Source organism: Zootermopsis nevadensis, unplaced genomic scaffold (assembly GCF_977971745.1).
Source record: "Zootermopsis nevadensis isolate Lab colony 2312 unplaced genomic scaffold, Znev_1.0 Znev_ptg000022l, whole genome shotgun sequence".
In the NCBI taxonomy this organism is placed as follows: Eukaryota; Metazoa; Arthropoda; class Insecta; order Blattodea; family Termopsidae; genus Zootermopsis; species Zootermopsis nevadensis.
Genome location: NW_028259154.1, coordinates 24,141,770 through 24,156,624, shown reverse-complemented (window position 1 = coordinate 24,156,624; position 14,855 = coordinate 24,141,770). Strand labels below are relative to the sequence as shown.

The following is a 14,855-nucleotide window of genomic DNA, read 5'->3' as shown; positions in this document are numbered from 1 at the left end:
TTTACACATACTATTTTTCCACATAGTCCCCATCAACTTGTACGGTTTTACGCCAGCGTGGAACAAGTGCATGCATGCCTTGCCGGTACCAGCTCTTGTCCTGTGCACGTAGCCATGTCCTCACTGCTTGAATCACGCTCTCGTCATCTTCAAATCTTGTTCCGCGGATAGCATCTTTAAGTGGCCCAAAGAGATGGAAGTCGGAGGGTGCCAGATCTGGACTGTAGGGTGGATGGGGTAGCACCGTCCAACCCAATTTGGTGATTTCTTCCCGGGTTCTCAGACTTGTGTGAGGGCGTGCATTGTCGTGCAGGAGCAAAATTTCTGCTGGATGCTTGTGAGGCCGAACTCGTCGAAAACGCTTCTTGAGGGTTTCAGGGTCCTGATGTACGCGTCTGAATTGATGGTCGCACCTCTTGGCATCACATCCACAAGAATGACCCCATCACTGTCCCAAAAGACAGTCATCATGACTTTTCCGGCGGAGGGAGTTGTCTTGAATTTCTTCTTTCTCGGTGATTGAGGATGATGCCACTCCATTGACTGCCTTTTTGTCTCTGGCTCAAAGTGCTGTATCCAGGTTTCGTCACCTGTAATGATCCGGGACAGAAAGACCTCTCCCTCAGCATCAAAACGCTCCAACAATTCAGAAGAAATCGTTTTCCTTTGAATCCTGTGGTCTGCTGTGAGACTTCGTGGAACCCATCTTGCGCACACCTTCGAATATGCGAGAGCCTGGATAATTGCAATCACACTTCCATTGCTGACTGAAAGCTGTTGGGCCAATTGTCGAGTTGTGATGCGCCGATCCTCACGAATAATGGCATCCGCGCGGTTCAACATGTCTGGAGTGGTGGCTGTGGCAGGACGCCCAGAGCGCGGCAGATCACGGAGCTCGGTTTCTTCACTTCCTGAAGCTTTAACTCTCTTAGCCCAGCGACCAACGGTGCTCCAATCGACTGCACAGCTTCCATACACAGCACACAAACGTTTATGAATGTTCACCACCGTTTCTTTTTCAGCAACAAGGAATTCAATTACAGCTCGTTGCTTGTAACGAGAGTCGTTCACAGACGCCATTTTTACAGTTCACTACAGCTCCGCTATTGGTTGGAAACATTTGAAACTCCGTACACGAACGCGGGAAACATCAAATCTCAAGCATGTAAAAGTACACTTTTCTATCTTCATTATTGGCTGAGAAAAAAAATGTGGGGCATTACTTAATGAGCGACCCTCGTATAATGAGGAGCTTATCCTTCATTAAATGTAATTAGGGCGATTAAGTCAAGGAGGATGACGGAGTAGACCACTTGTGAGAACTATGAATAATGTAAGGGCAGTTTTATTTGTTTGTGTCTTGTTTAACGACGCTGCCAGACCTCAAACTATATAAATCGAGAAAGGGCAATTTTAAAATGATCCTTCAGGACAAAGGACTAGATCCAACTGAGCTGGGCTGTTATGGACACATCACAGAACTTTGGATTGTTTAAGATTTAGAATATTTATCGATCATCTGAACGACTATCGTCTTTTGAACGAGGAGTCTGCTCTGTGTGTTTAATTGCGCATTCATTTTCTCGTGCGATGACCTGTCACCGCCAACAGACTGCAGTACGAAGGGGAGTTACCAGTTTCTGCGCTGGCCTCACAGCGCGCGTCGGTTATGTTGATCACGAATCTGTCGGGGGTTCACAGCAGCGAATTGGTGTGAGTGGAAATAACGTGGTTAGCATCTTTCCGACAATACGAAGCATGATTAATTTTCGGTGTAACTATTCGCAGACCGCGCCCTAAACAAAGTTATTAGGCGCTACATTTGTGTATTCAGTGTTTGAAATTGAAGTTCATCGAAATATTACGTAAGAATTCAGGCCGTGCCTGAAGGAAAACACAACAGTTCTCAATGCCAAAGATCAATTGGTCTTTATAGGGTTAATAGATTTATTTTTATTGTCACATTAGCTGCCTGTCGTGTATGTACCACTGCTGTGCAGGCGAACCTAAATATTTCGTTCTGTTATATGCAGAAAATCAACCTACATGTTCAGGGTCTCCAAAACTTATAATACAATCCGTTTCATTTCGATGGTACCTCTTGCAAAGACCACGAAATGTGTCTGCAATTAATTGAAACTTTGTTAGTTTTCTTCGACGGTGTCAATTTGTCTTCACTTATTCATTCCTGTTTGGTCGTCTGAGTCTGCGAGTTTAATCAGATGCTTCAATCATTTCTTCAAGATTCTACGGTTGTCCCAAAATATGTTTTGAGAAATGGTTTAGAATGGAGTCCATTTACAGGCTTTTGTGTCGGCGGTTTTGGGAAGTTTTTGGGGTTTCACTTTAATTGTATAGATGCGAAATATCGTCTTTTACTTTCGGAAAAGAATATGGATTCCAGTTATCAAATAGATACTACTTGATTTATCACATAATATTTTTAATACGCTGAAATCAATGAGTTACGTCACAAATGTCAAGGTCAATTGGGAGAGGGGGGTGGGATAAATGCAGGCAAATGATCGGCGGACCACGTTAAGTGGCGTCTTGAGGAGAATAGGTTTTGACAGTGACAAGTAAATGAATTTGACTTACGACCGCGTTAAATGGCAGGCTTTGGTATTGTTGATGTTAATCCTCCGGGTTCTTCTAGGCGTAATTAGCTTAGTTACCTAGGTCCCCGGTTAATGTGTCCCATAATTCGAAGCCTAAAATATAAACTCTGAAGCAATGCTAAATCACATCAACAAACATTTATTAATGCCCTTGGCTGTTTGCAATTTACGGTTCGCAGAACGTAACAAATTATTATTATTCTTCCTCCCATTGTGTCCAAAAATTTGAAGTAGCTACGATAATTTGTTAAAACGCATTTAAACTTATTTATTTTGATTGCTGGCTGTTTTCATACTAACTCCGAAGTCATGACACAGCAAAGTCTGCTACACTGTATTCTTTGGGAGGTGAAGAGCGAACTGGTGATTGTGAGCTTTGTATTTTCTGGCCACAAATCAAAAGCAGCAATACAGCTCATGAGAGTACAAGGTTGCGTCCGGAAAACTAATAAAAAAAAGAAAAATCTGACTTCCGGGAAAACATCTGAACTGTGAAGCTAATGCATCCTGCTGCTATTCATTTATTTCCTTTCGTTCTGATGTAAGCCATTCAACTCGAGCTGACACGCCAAGACCACGTATTCTGGCGAAAACCAGTCGTTTTTAATTAAATGTCCATAGATTCAGACGATGGCTATAAACGCCTAAATGCTCGGCTATCCGCATTACGCTCTTATTGATGAAGTTGCCGCACTGCTTGGCGTTAGGTTTCTTCAGTTTTCTTACATTTTATCACGATTAAAATATGAAGGAAAATAAAAAAAATAAAAACAACCAAAAAACCGTGTTTTAAAAAGCAACGACACAGAATTTAGACATATCTTATTTTCTACGTAATCGTAGAGCTTTTTAAAATATGTTTTTCCATCAAAATATTTTTCTACTGAATATTTCGTGACTTATGCTCCTTTTAAATGGAATTTCAGCAGTGTTAATTCTTATGTGTCATCTCGTATACGCTCGTGTAGCGTGTGGACGGGAAAGAGTGTAGAAGGAAGTGTTCGTTACTTGTGTTAAGCCAATATCGTGCTATTTGCGTGGATGATGTGATCAGAAACACGAGAAACCTCAGTCATGATAGATATAAAACCTAAGAGATTTAACCCTGAACTTCCCGAATACGAGGCCGGAGTGCTTAACACTTCGCCGCCTCATTCGGTCATTACGTTTATTGAGAGACGACCTCTAAATTTACGTGAATGTCGATATATATGACATGCATACAGAATATAATTCTGATGCCTTATCACTTCAAATTGATTTCTATTAATAGTTCTAGGCTTCAGTTTTTGTGAAGGCGTTAACAAAGTTTGATTTGTACTTGAAAGGTCTTTTGTTCGTATCTCAGCCATTGACGAATGTCTTGACTTCGTCAGTCCTTGGTAAACTCCGTAACTGTAACTTAATAATGAATTTCGTATACCTAGTATTGTGACAAGCATTTCTGATTTAAAAAAGTCAAAAATAATGAAACATTGACATATGGACGGATTTTGAAGAAACGTGGTATGGACAGCAAGTATTTGAGACCCACACAACTATCGCACATGCCAACGTGATAATCATGTAAACTTCTGAGGTGAAATGAACACCAGCATAATTTAATGCAGAGCCCACAGTATTACGTGGTGTTGCTTAAACAGCCATGCAAATAATTTTCATAGCATGTGCAGTAATTAAAGTGGCTGATTGAACTCTATATTAGGCCTAGCCTAACAATCGATAGCCACAACGGAACTTCTACAGCCAGTTACACAAAATCTGAGAACATGAGAATAAAAAAAAAAACACAAATCGAATATTGTATAGATCATTTATTGTGTTACACAAATTTAAAATATGGCACTAGTATCAAACTCTGGGGTCATATCTGCCAACTTCCAGGTAGTGAATACACACATTACAAACAGATGCGTGCCATTGCAATGTACGACTGTGGATTTTAAATTACAGCTTACGTTTCTGTACTGATGAAAGCATATACAAAAAAACAAGCTCTTTAATTCCGCGATATAAAGTTTCCGTCAGTCTGATTAGGTCAGGAATGTTTTACCACGAAGATGGCACTTTTTATTGAAATACAGAGAATATGTTGAACACAAGCCATTCTACAGTGCCCACACTTTAACGTAGTCCACTTGGAGGGCTGAGTTGTCACCTGACCAGGTCGGTCTCCAATAATCTTTATCCAGCCAGAAATTGAGCATAGCCTGAGGAAAAACATGCAAATACATTGATTGAATATGTGATACAGACTTTTTGAAGTTTGACTTTTGCGCTCGTGGCACGTCGCCATTTGAAAATGAAGTGATGAAGAGAATACGTGCTTTTGAAAGAGATAAGTTAACAGAGAATTAAAATATTGCATAACTGAGACGACAAGTTTGTAATATTAATTTAGTACTTTATGGTAATTACATGAATGTACTTCGCATGAACCAATAGCCAGAGGCGTATGTTCGGACAGTTACAAAGTGTTGGTTAGGAAAATATAATCGGTGATTGAGATGCACTACAGGTGGGAAAAATCAATTAAAAGCAGGAAATGATAAGAGAAGTAAAGAGTTGAAAAAATAAATAAGCGAGGAGAGTGTTGTGACCCGACGTACCTTGGGATTGCTGTTTTTCCACGGCTTTGGACGTAGGCCGTCTTGCTGCAGACCGTTCGTGCAATTGTCAGGAAAGTCGCGGATTCCACCGGCTCCGACTCCGAGACTCAAGTAGAACTGACGCACAAAATAGACGAACCTCAAATTTATTTACGGCGATATCTCACAGTCTGTGTAGAGTATCTGACACAGCGTATTCTACAGAAGATTGTTTATGCAAAATTAAGTGTTCGAGGAACGTTAAGTATCCCTGTTAATCTTATCGAGATATTAAGATAGCACGGAAAACTGTAATTTTCAACTGGTATCTTCCCTTCAGATTTCCCAACCAAAATTATGTACGCATTTCTCATCACCGCCATGCGTGCTACTTGCAATCTTATCATCGTTGATTTAATCATATGGCGAAAAATACAAATTATGGATCTGTTCATTATGCAATTTTCTCCAGTAACTTCTACCCTCTTACGATAAAATATTCTCTTCAGTACCCTGTTCTCAGAATTCTTTAATATTCTACTCCCCTTTATGTAAACGACCAAGTTTGACACCCATACAAAACGGGAAAAACTGTTCCTAAATAATAACAGTGGTTATCGGGACAGCTGTTTACTTTACCTCTCTGTCAAATGGTGCCAATTTTGAACCCCGTCCCCAGGGATTATCTTGGCTTCCGGCGAAGGCGGATAAATATCTGTATCCCCCTGGAGGAGGAACTAAGACACCGACTGTCTGTCCATCAACTTTGAACGTCATATCACCTACAACACACAGTAAGCAAATTAATACTGCATTTACCTGCGCACTGTGAAAGGGGCGGTGCTTAGAATTACGCCCGTTTGGAACCCTAGAAGCTAAATGGCTGCCCCGACTGAGGATCCTCGTAGTTGCTCTCAGTGTCTCATGCGAAAATGACGATATCATTTTCAAAAGTGTTTGAAAGTTTAGTTCCACATTACTGCCTTTCATGAAATCAAAATTTTATTAAAGCGCTATTAAAATATTATTATTGTCAAAACATTGCTTACCTGCAAAATTCGTTTCACATCATAAACAATTTGCTACCTGACTCTTTTATAGCTCGCATTCCATCAGTACCTGGTGTCCAGGTGAGGCTGTAGACATGGAAGTTTTCACACCAGCCAAATCCGCCCTCCCAGCTCTTCGCCTCGCTGTGAACCGTCTGGTCCAGACCCAAGAAGCATCCAGCTTCCAGGCGGCGTTCCCCGATGTGACTCTGCTTCTGGTCATTTAAGAAAAGCTCCCTGTTTCCCCTCGCCATGGCGATCCGTATTCTTCCTGATAGGTAATCCCTCCCATACCAATTTTCTTTCGGTTCCAGCCACAATTCTGATTCAGGAAACTCGTTGTTAGTACACTTTCTTTAATAGTCGATAAGTGTGCCTTATTATTCCTATGTTATAAGAATAAAACTAAATTATAAGATTAGTTTCATTTATCATACTAGTAAGTTTGAATCTAGTCGAGGCCTGTGACTTTGGCACGTTCAAGTCATTTTCCGTACCTGGGAATAACCAGTCGCCTGCTGGAAGCCTTGCCCTGACTTCCACGTGGCCGTAACAGAAACTGAAATGTTGACGTGTCCAAAGACGAGCGGAGAAAATTGGTGGAACGATGTCCCATCCCTGCGCCTGCTTCGAGCACTCCTCAGAGCCCGCGACGCCTGTACACCTGAGACGTCAATCAAAAACAATCAATGTTTCTTGTGTGGCCCTCGTTTCAATCATCCACGCGTTAAAACCTTTTCTTCTTGTGGTCACGAATTTAGGGCTATAAAAGACCTGTTGCCTGATACGTGGAGGGAAAAATTCTGTCATCCTGAACCAAATGAACAAATACACAACCTCCCTTTATTATACTTTGAGTTTCGCGTTCACGTACCCAGGCAGCTCGAGTTTTCCTTGTGTGACGAAATCCGCGCCGCGAACTTCCGAAACCAGAGTTGGAGAGACGTACAGGATTCCGTCACTTACATAACTGTTGCCCTTCTCGGAAGTGTAGGCGACAAATTCAAAATCCTGAAAACATTTATTACCAACTCATTACACTGCGAAATCTGGTCGGTCATTATGCGTGACGAACGCCGACTAAGTATAATATTTAGACTTAACAGAGAGAACGCAGCAGAATAATTGATAAAATTACACACCAAGAAGCTCCATAAGCTGTTCTAGTCACCTAATATAATTTAAACCGTAGAAATCTTACCCACAGATACTGCCACTTACAGACATATTGAAACAATTACAAATGTTCAATAAGACTGTCTTCCGAGATGTTTCACCGTGTAGTCTGGTAGAATTACACCGACGTTCCACAACCTCCGAAACGTCTGTATAATCCTAGCAGACTACACGGCGCAACGTCTCAGTCGTCTTCATACTCGCCGCCGTGAGGAATCGAAATCTCGCATTACATCGACTCTCTCGCCCATTATCCCAGGGGTTCTCAACGTTTTACAGTCCACACTCACCGCGTCCTATCGTCTCGCGAACCGCAAGTTTACAAATTACTTCAATTTGTTGAAACGCAATCACAGTTATTTTATAATATATAATAAATGTACATGGGCCACATGCTGCCCAGTGGCAGTATATTGCAAACCCCTGCGTTACTCCATCCACCCCACTCACCAATCCTATAATTGTAAACTGTCTCACTGCAGTGTCCAAATGTTTCGGTTTTGCTAAATTTGAAACTGTGATTTAGAACAGTGGTATTCAACATTTTTTGTTCGCGTACCCCCAGATATAATTTCTCTTCAATTTTGTACCCCCAAACTTGTTGGTGTATAATTCAAGTTATACATATTATATAATTACATCTAAAATAAATTAAATAAATTACATTACTGGTTAATCAGTGTTATCATAAAATAATATATATTTTTTTAAATTTCACGTACCCCCTAAGATGTCTTCGCGTACCCCAGGTTGAATACCACTGATTTAGAATACCAGATAAATATAAATTTCTCAGTTATTCCAACAGTCAGCAAGAATTATTTCAAGAACTACCATTTTAAAAGCGCTAGACATTTAAAAGACATGTTTCTAGTTGCATGTGACACACGCAGATTCCTACGTCGAATCACTTCGTCATATTCTTGCAACGTACGTACCGGACTGCCGGCTATTCGAATGTCATGTTCCCATTTCGCCGAGTCCAGGGTTACGAAGTTCTCCTCGAAGATGAGCTGACCCTGGCATGCGGGCTTCCCGTTCACCAGAGTAGGCGACTTGTCGCATCTCGTGGGGGGTGGGGTGACGGGCGGTTTCGGGGTGCCCTTCGACGTATCTTCATCACCAGGATCCACTAATTCTGTGTTAACAAAAGACAGTTACTTCGTTCATCGTCTCAAACCACCTTAACGTGCGAGCATCTGGGAACAAAATTAAGAGGTCCAATATTAAATTAGAGACAAATCGGTTCTGGAACTGATTCACTTCCCAAAAAGCTGAAGATCGGCATACAAGAGACAACAATTCTTCAGTCTCTTTGCGTAATTGTGTCGCATCCTGTCTTACTTCGACAGGAAACACAAAATGCAAGTGAGGCCTTTGGGAATGAAGCATTGAGGAAAACATTCCATTCGAATCTTACTGCTATATTCATTATTAAGTCTTTGCCCGTTTCAGTCTAGAGTCGTAAAATATCGCATGGCGGCTGACACTTGACATTTACGCCTGGGAACCAGCCAAATGGAGATTGGGCTAAGAGGGCCCCAGAGTCGGTCTGTACGAGGTGGAAATCAAAATCCTCTGCCCCTTCCACCAAGATGGCCATCCTGACTGACATTTCTGGTTTTCCTCAGTCTCTCTAGCCAATTCCTGGGATATTACCTTAAATTAGGCCACAAAAGTTTATTTCCATAAACTTTCCAGTTCATTAATTATTCGACACTGTATGTATGGTCTCACAACGTCGTTAAATAAGCCACAGATAAATAAAACATGCTGCATCCGGCAGTCACACCCCAGTTGTCTAACCCAGTGGTATTCAACCTTTTTTGTTCGCGTACCCCCAGATATAATTTCTCTTCAACTTTGTACCCCCAAATTTGTTGGTGTATAATTCAAGTTATACATAGTATATAATCTACATCTAAAATAAATTAAATAAATTACATTACTGATTATTCAGTGTTTATCATAAAATAATATATATATATATTTTAAATTTTACGTACCCCCTAAGATGTCTTCGCGTACCCCAGGTTGAATACCACTGGTCTAACCCGTAGCCTAGTCACAAACAGGTCTGTTTTGAGTATTTATTTTTTATGTCAGAATTTAGAAATGACGTAAATCGAGAAGTGAAGTATTTTATACTTACCAGTAACCGTCCAGCTCTGGTCCAGCCTCTGGTACCCAACCCCTTCATATTGAACGTACAACCAATAGTTGATTACGTCGCCAATATTTAGTCTCAGTCGGTCATCTTGGAATATCCAGCGGCCGTTCTTCGATTTGGTTATATCTCGTGATAACTGACCAGCCGCTACGCCGTCCAGTTCCTTGTTCACGTTCGCATGGAAGGCGAACAGTTGTACGCCCGGCTCATCTGAAACACCAGAAAGATCAAATCTCTGTTCTCATTTGATGTATTGCGAACAATTAAGTTTTCTGCACGCCTCGTATATTTAAAATTTCTAAGATTCTGAAATTACCGACGGGCCCTCATATGTCCTGTTATCTGTCATCCAATTTGAACAGTGCCATTACAGTAGAATAATTCAATTCAATTCATTTATTTAAGTGCGTGACAACAGCCAAGCACTAAACCAGAGTACAGGATAAAATATAATAAGTAATTAATTTATTTCAATAATAATAAAAATAAAACAAACAAATGAAACTAAATATATAAATGTACCATATTAATTATAATAATAATTCGATTCATTTATTGAATAATATTTCACAAATAAATGGGCTGAATACGATACCTAAGTAATATAATTCAATTTAATAATTCTAAATAAAATAAATAATACTAAATAATAATAATAATAATAATAGTTCAATTCCTTTGCTGAGTGTTTGCCAACAGCAAAGAACCTATGACAGGCAAACACTAATACAAAGATAGAAATTTGATAAAAAGAAAATAATCTACCTAGGTATAGTATAAATGTAAAACACTAATAAAATACGAGGAACAAAATAAAAACAAAAATCAAATTAAAACAAATAACCAAGCTAGAACCAATCAAGGCCACTCTCTAAATCATTTCTCTTATTAAGAAAGTGCCCTCAAAAGAAACAATGCCTATACCAAACACGTCCAAAAATGTACGTACGTCATTTGCAGCAACAATAATAATAATAATAATAATAATAATAATAATAATAATCCGTGACTAATAAATGTTCACGTGGTGTGTGCCGTGCGTGCGTGCGTGCGTGTGTATATAGTTCAGAGTAATATGATGTTAATGGGTCGTTTTGCAACATTTTTCAAATTGATTCCACGATGAATAGTTCTTTCTGAGAAGCTGATATTTGGAAACTAAACGTAAACACGAAATTTCCACCTAAACATAAAGGATAACATCTAGGAATGTGACACATACACGGCGCAAACTGCGCGTCTGTGAAGAACACCGGGACTTCACCTCGCTCAGCAGATGCTGTTAGCCTTGAAACTAGTTCCTGCCGCAAGCGAAATGCACATACGACTTCATTTCTAAGAAATTTAACCGGTCATGAAAACGGAGATAGGAACGATTCTGTCCAATGTTACAGAATTCAGAGATTGAAAGACTACGTACGGCCTCTGAAAAATTTCAGTCCAGCCCCCGACAATGTCAGATATTACATTATTAATTATTATTAATTGTTATTCATCGCATATCATATTAAAGTGTTATAATTGCAAATAATAAATTACATTCTGTCGGTTTTCGCAATTTTTACCTTTCGGAATTCATAGCCGTAAAACATGAGTAGCTCAGTTAGTAATAAGTTACTAGAGTCTGGACGACCAGCGTTCGATTCCTGACATGAGAGAAAGACTTTTCTTTTAGGCTCCCCGTCCAGACCGCCTCCGGAGCTCAAACAGCATCCCATTGTGAGTACCGGTGGACATTTCCCCGGGCGTAAAGTCCCAGGGTTGTAAACAGCTGGCAACTCGCCTCGTTACAGTGTCGAGATCAAGAACTCGTGGAGCTGTACTTCGTATCTCCTTTACCCGTGTAAAATCGTGCATGATGAATGACGTGTATTTAACGATGAGTTGATCAAAGAAGCTCTCTGGACCGCGATCGTGCTAAAACATATCCAGACGCCTTTTAGAATAAAAATTATTGTTCACCCCTGGCACGCATTCCGAACTTTGGCATTGGACGGAGATGAGTTATTACCTTCAGATTCCGGCTGCTACGACCCTGAGGAAGGAGTCGCGTTTTATAACAGTGGTACTTATCGAACTGCCTGGTTTAAGTGCGTAGAAATGTGAGAGAAATGATACCCTGAATTTTGAGGCGGAATAAACCGAGAGATGAAGCTGGAAATATTATGAATTTTGTCGAATTTCATATTAGCAAATTCGCTGTTTACATTCAACTCTGCCAGTCCACACAACCGAGTTCTTAGAACAAACTGTACCTGCATTAATGTTATGTTCAACGGATATTTCTGAGTTGATTTGTATTACTATAATTCTGTAGCCACCATTGAACTACGGGATGTGAACGCCGTGGAAATTACTTTTACTTAGATCAGAAATAATCTGACAATTCTACCATTTTTTTTTACAGAGTTACGTATTTCGTAGTATCAACTCTTTCATCGCTGAAATCCAAAATGTTCTGTTTTTACCATTTTTTCGTTATTTCTTTCCATGATTCGAAATTTCTGGAAATTTTACATCTCTGGTTATATAGCTTCAGATTGCAGGTGTTTGAGAATCGGGTGTTGAGGAGGATATTTGGGCCTAAGAGGGAAGACGATGGGGCGTGGAGAAAACTGCACAATGACGAGCTTAAAATTCTGTACTGCTCCCCCAGTATTGTGAGGGTGATTAAGTCGAGAAGAGTGAGATGGGCGGGACATGTAGCGCGCATGGATGGGACAAGAGGTGTGCACCGGGTACTGGTTGGGAAACCTGAAGGGAAGAGACCGCTGGGGAGACCTAGACGTAGATGGGAGGATAATCTCAGGCGGGATCTATGGGAGATAGGAGTTGAAGGAGACTGGATTTTGTTGGCCCAGGACAGGGTCTGGTGGAGGGCTTTGGTTAATTCGGTGATGAACCTTAGGGTTCCGTAAGCCATCTGCTTGGTTGGGTCCACTATTTGGGAAACCTGAGGGGAAGAGACCGCTGGGGAGACCTAGACGTAGATGGGAGGATAATGTCAGGTGGGATCTATGGGAGATAGGAGTTGAAGGAGAGTGGATTTTGTTGGCCCAGGACAGGGTCCGGTGGAGGGCTTTGGTTAATTCGGTGATGAACCTTCGGGTTCGGTAAGCCATCTAGTTAGTTAGTTAGGTTATATAGCTTATCCGGTGACATAACTAAGCCCTGATACAGTGACATTGGTTTATTGTGACGCACTATACTAGCATTTTCTGGAGGGGATAGGGGAATCCTCGACAAACCGTAAGGTAGGCTTTTTCTGTCACTCAACCTCAACGTTCACTATACATAATACGTGCTTGAAGTAATACGTTCTGAAACATATCGTTGTTTTCGACGGAAGGATGAGGTTTGGCAGAGGATGATTATGTTTGTATTACGTAGTTAGTGTAATTTGCGTGTCGTGGCAGCAATGACCTTGTAGGACATGAGATTTGAATCCTTTTCTTTCCACTCACACTTCTCAAGCTTTTATAATCTGGATGTAATCACTGAATAGCTCAGAATACGTTCAAACAGTTTAACTTATAAGAATTAATTTAGATTAACAATTCAAAATATTTTAATATGTTTTGGTCGGAAAGAGTGTTGGGCCTAATTCTGACAGCGGAGGTCCGGGCCTAATGCCTATAGGTCAGCGTGCAAACTATATGGTATGTAGGTCTGAAGCGGTCCGCGATGTTCAGATGTCTGGCTTCTTAAAATAAATAATTACGATGATATTTGGCGGAAATCCATGTTATGGGGTCGACAATACTCTTATTATTTAATTTAATCTACAGATGGGTCAGAGTCCACTACAGATGCAGAAACTTGTCATAAAACGATTAAGGAAACAACTCACGATATCGTAACCGAATTAATTATTAAAAATTCCGTTCTTACATGTTTTATATCTTAACAATTTATTGATTTTTAACTGCAAAAATTTTCTGCTAAAGTGATCACTTCAGAAGTAAAAATTATTACCTAAAATTACTCTAGATAGAAATTCAATGCGCACTAAAGGTGCGCAGTGGATTATATATTTCGAATTATGAAGCTACGACATGTCAGCTGTCAACTATACACTTTTGGATAACAGTAAGTGCATGCTTATCGCCAGTAGCCTATTAATGGATATATTTGGAAAGTATTTAAAAAAAAAACTAACAGTTGGAACAAAAATAAATTAAGGTAGAGATTTATTTCTCATACCTGGTATAGAAACACGGAGACCCTTGGGCTTCAGAGCCTCAAATTTGGCATCAGGTACGATGTAATCGGCTTTGGCAGATGTAGCAGGGAAGCTGGCAGCCAGAAAAACACATACACTAACGAGCATCTTGCCCTGTGTGGGACACTACGGTGACTGGGTTACTCGAGTACAGCGGTGATCAAGGATACCGTGACCACAACATGTTTCCCGTCTCGTGAATTCACCACGATTTCCCCTCCCCGTCTCTGCTTCCAGTCTTCATGAACTCTGCAAATTAAGCGAAGCTGGTGAAGGATGAACAATTTCACTTCTTAAGTTGTTTTATTACTTTACTGTTATAAGTGGATAAATAAAAAAAATATTTTTCTCTTTGTTTCGGGATTAAGAGTAAAAAATTGGCGACAATGGATTTATTTATATGCTTCACACCAGTCACAGCTAGTTACAGCCAACCACTAAAAATAACAAACTCAACCAAACAAGATTTTCCAAAAAATAAGTACTCTTTTCAAAATACAGACCACGTAAGGCAGGGGTCGTTAACATTTTCATCACCGCGTTCCGCCAATGGGCTATTCATACGTTCGTTGAAAGGCACAGAAAAAATAATGCATTTCTTTATCTTAAAAGTAAGAACTTGGAAAGATTAAAGCAATGAAATTATAATGTTATCCTTGCACTTGTACGCTATTAATTTGATGTTTTCAAACAAATATAACACATTACCGAAACTTGCAAATGGCTTATATTAAATTTGTAGTCGTGTTCGTAAGATGGCGTGGTGCTACGTGTCTTTATCGATATTACAGGAATTCAATACATCTACGACGTGCAATCTTTGAATTCGTGCGCTATCTACCGGAATTATCATAGAATCGTTTCATAACGCATATGGTTGCAACGTTTACCTTCGAAAATTCTTGCAATGCACTGATTTAATTTCTGCTGTCTCTGTGATGGCACGTAATCAAAGTTATCTATTACTGTGTAATCAACTAGCATCATTCATGACAACTAAAAATATAATTTTCTGTGTTAAGTGTGCATAGA

At 40.1% G+C, this 14,855-nt stretch overlaps 1 protein-coding gene across 1 annotated transcript; it reads right to left on the bottom strand.

The window, feature by feature from the left end:
- Positions 1 to 4,417: 4,417 nt before the first annotated feature.
- LOC110828286 (beta-1,3-glucan-binding protein 1) lies at positions 4,418 to 14,581 on the bottom strand. Its single transcript, XM_022060859.2, has 10 exons — positions 14,532 to 14,581; positions 13,805 to 14,072; positions 9,584 to 9,811; positions 8,370 to 8,569; positions 7,130 to 7,266; positions 6,753 to 6,919; positions 6,326 to 6,577; positions 5,846 to 5,988; positions 5,228 to 5,344; positions 4,418 to 4,828 (listed from the first exon to the last, which is right to left on the bottom strand). Exons 2-10 carry the CDS (start codon positions 13,929 to 13,931, stop codon positions 4,727 to 4,729), a joined length of 1,473 nt encoding a protein of 490 aa, XP_021916551.1. The 5' UTR covers positions 13,932 to 14,072; positions 14,532 to 14,581; the 3' UTR covers positions 4,418 to 4,726.
- Between the last annotated feature and the right edge of the window lie 274 nt (positions 14,582 to 14,855).

What these genes read in the sequence shown, in the direction of transcription:
- LOC110828286 (XM_022060859.2), bottom strand. Translation starts at nt 13,931, where the DNA reads ATGCTCGTTAGTGTATGTGTTTTTCTGGCTGCCAGCTTCCCTGCTACA. An exon ending in CCAGAGCTGGACGGTTACTG is followed by an intron (nt 8,570 to 9,583) that starts GTAAGTATAAAA and finishes TTGTTAACACAG; the next exon opens with AATTAGTGGATCCTGGTGAT. An exon ending in AGGCGACTGGTTATTCCCAG is followed by an intron (nt 6,578 to 6,752) that starts GTACGGAAAATG and finishes TTCCTGAATCAG; the next exon opens with AATTGTGGCTGGAACCGAAA.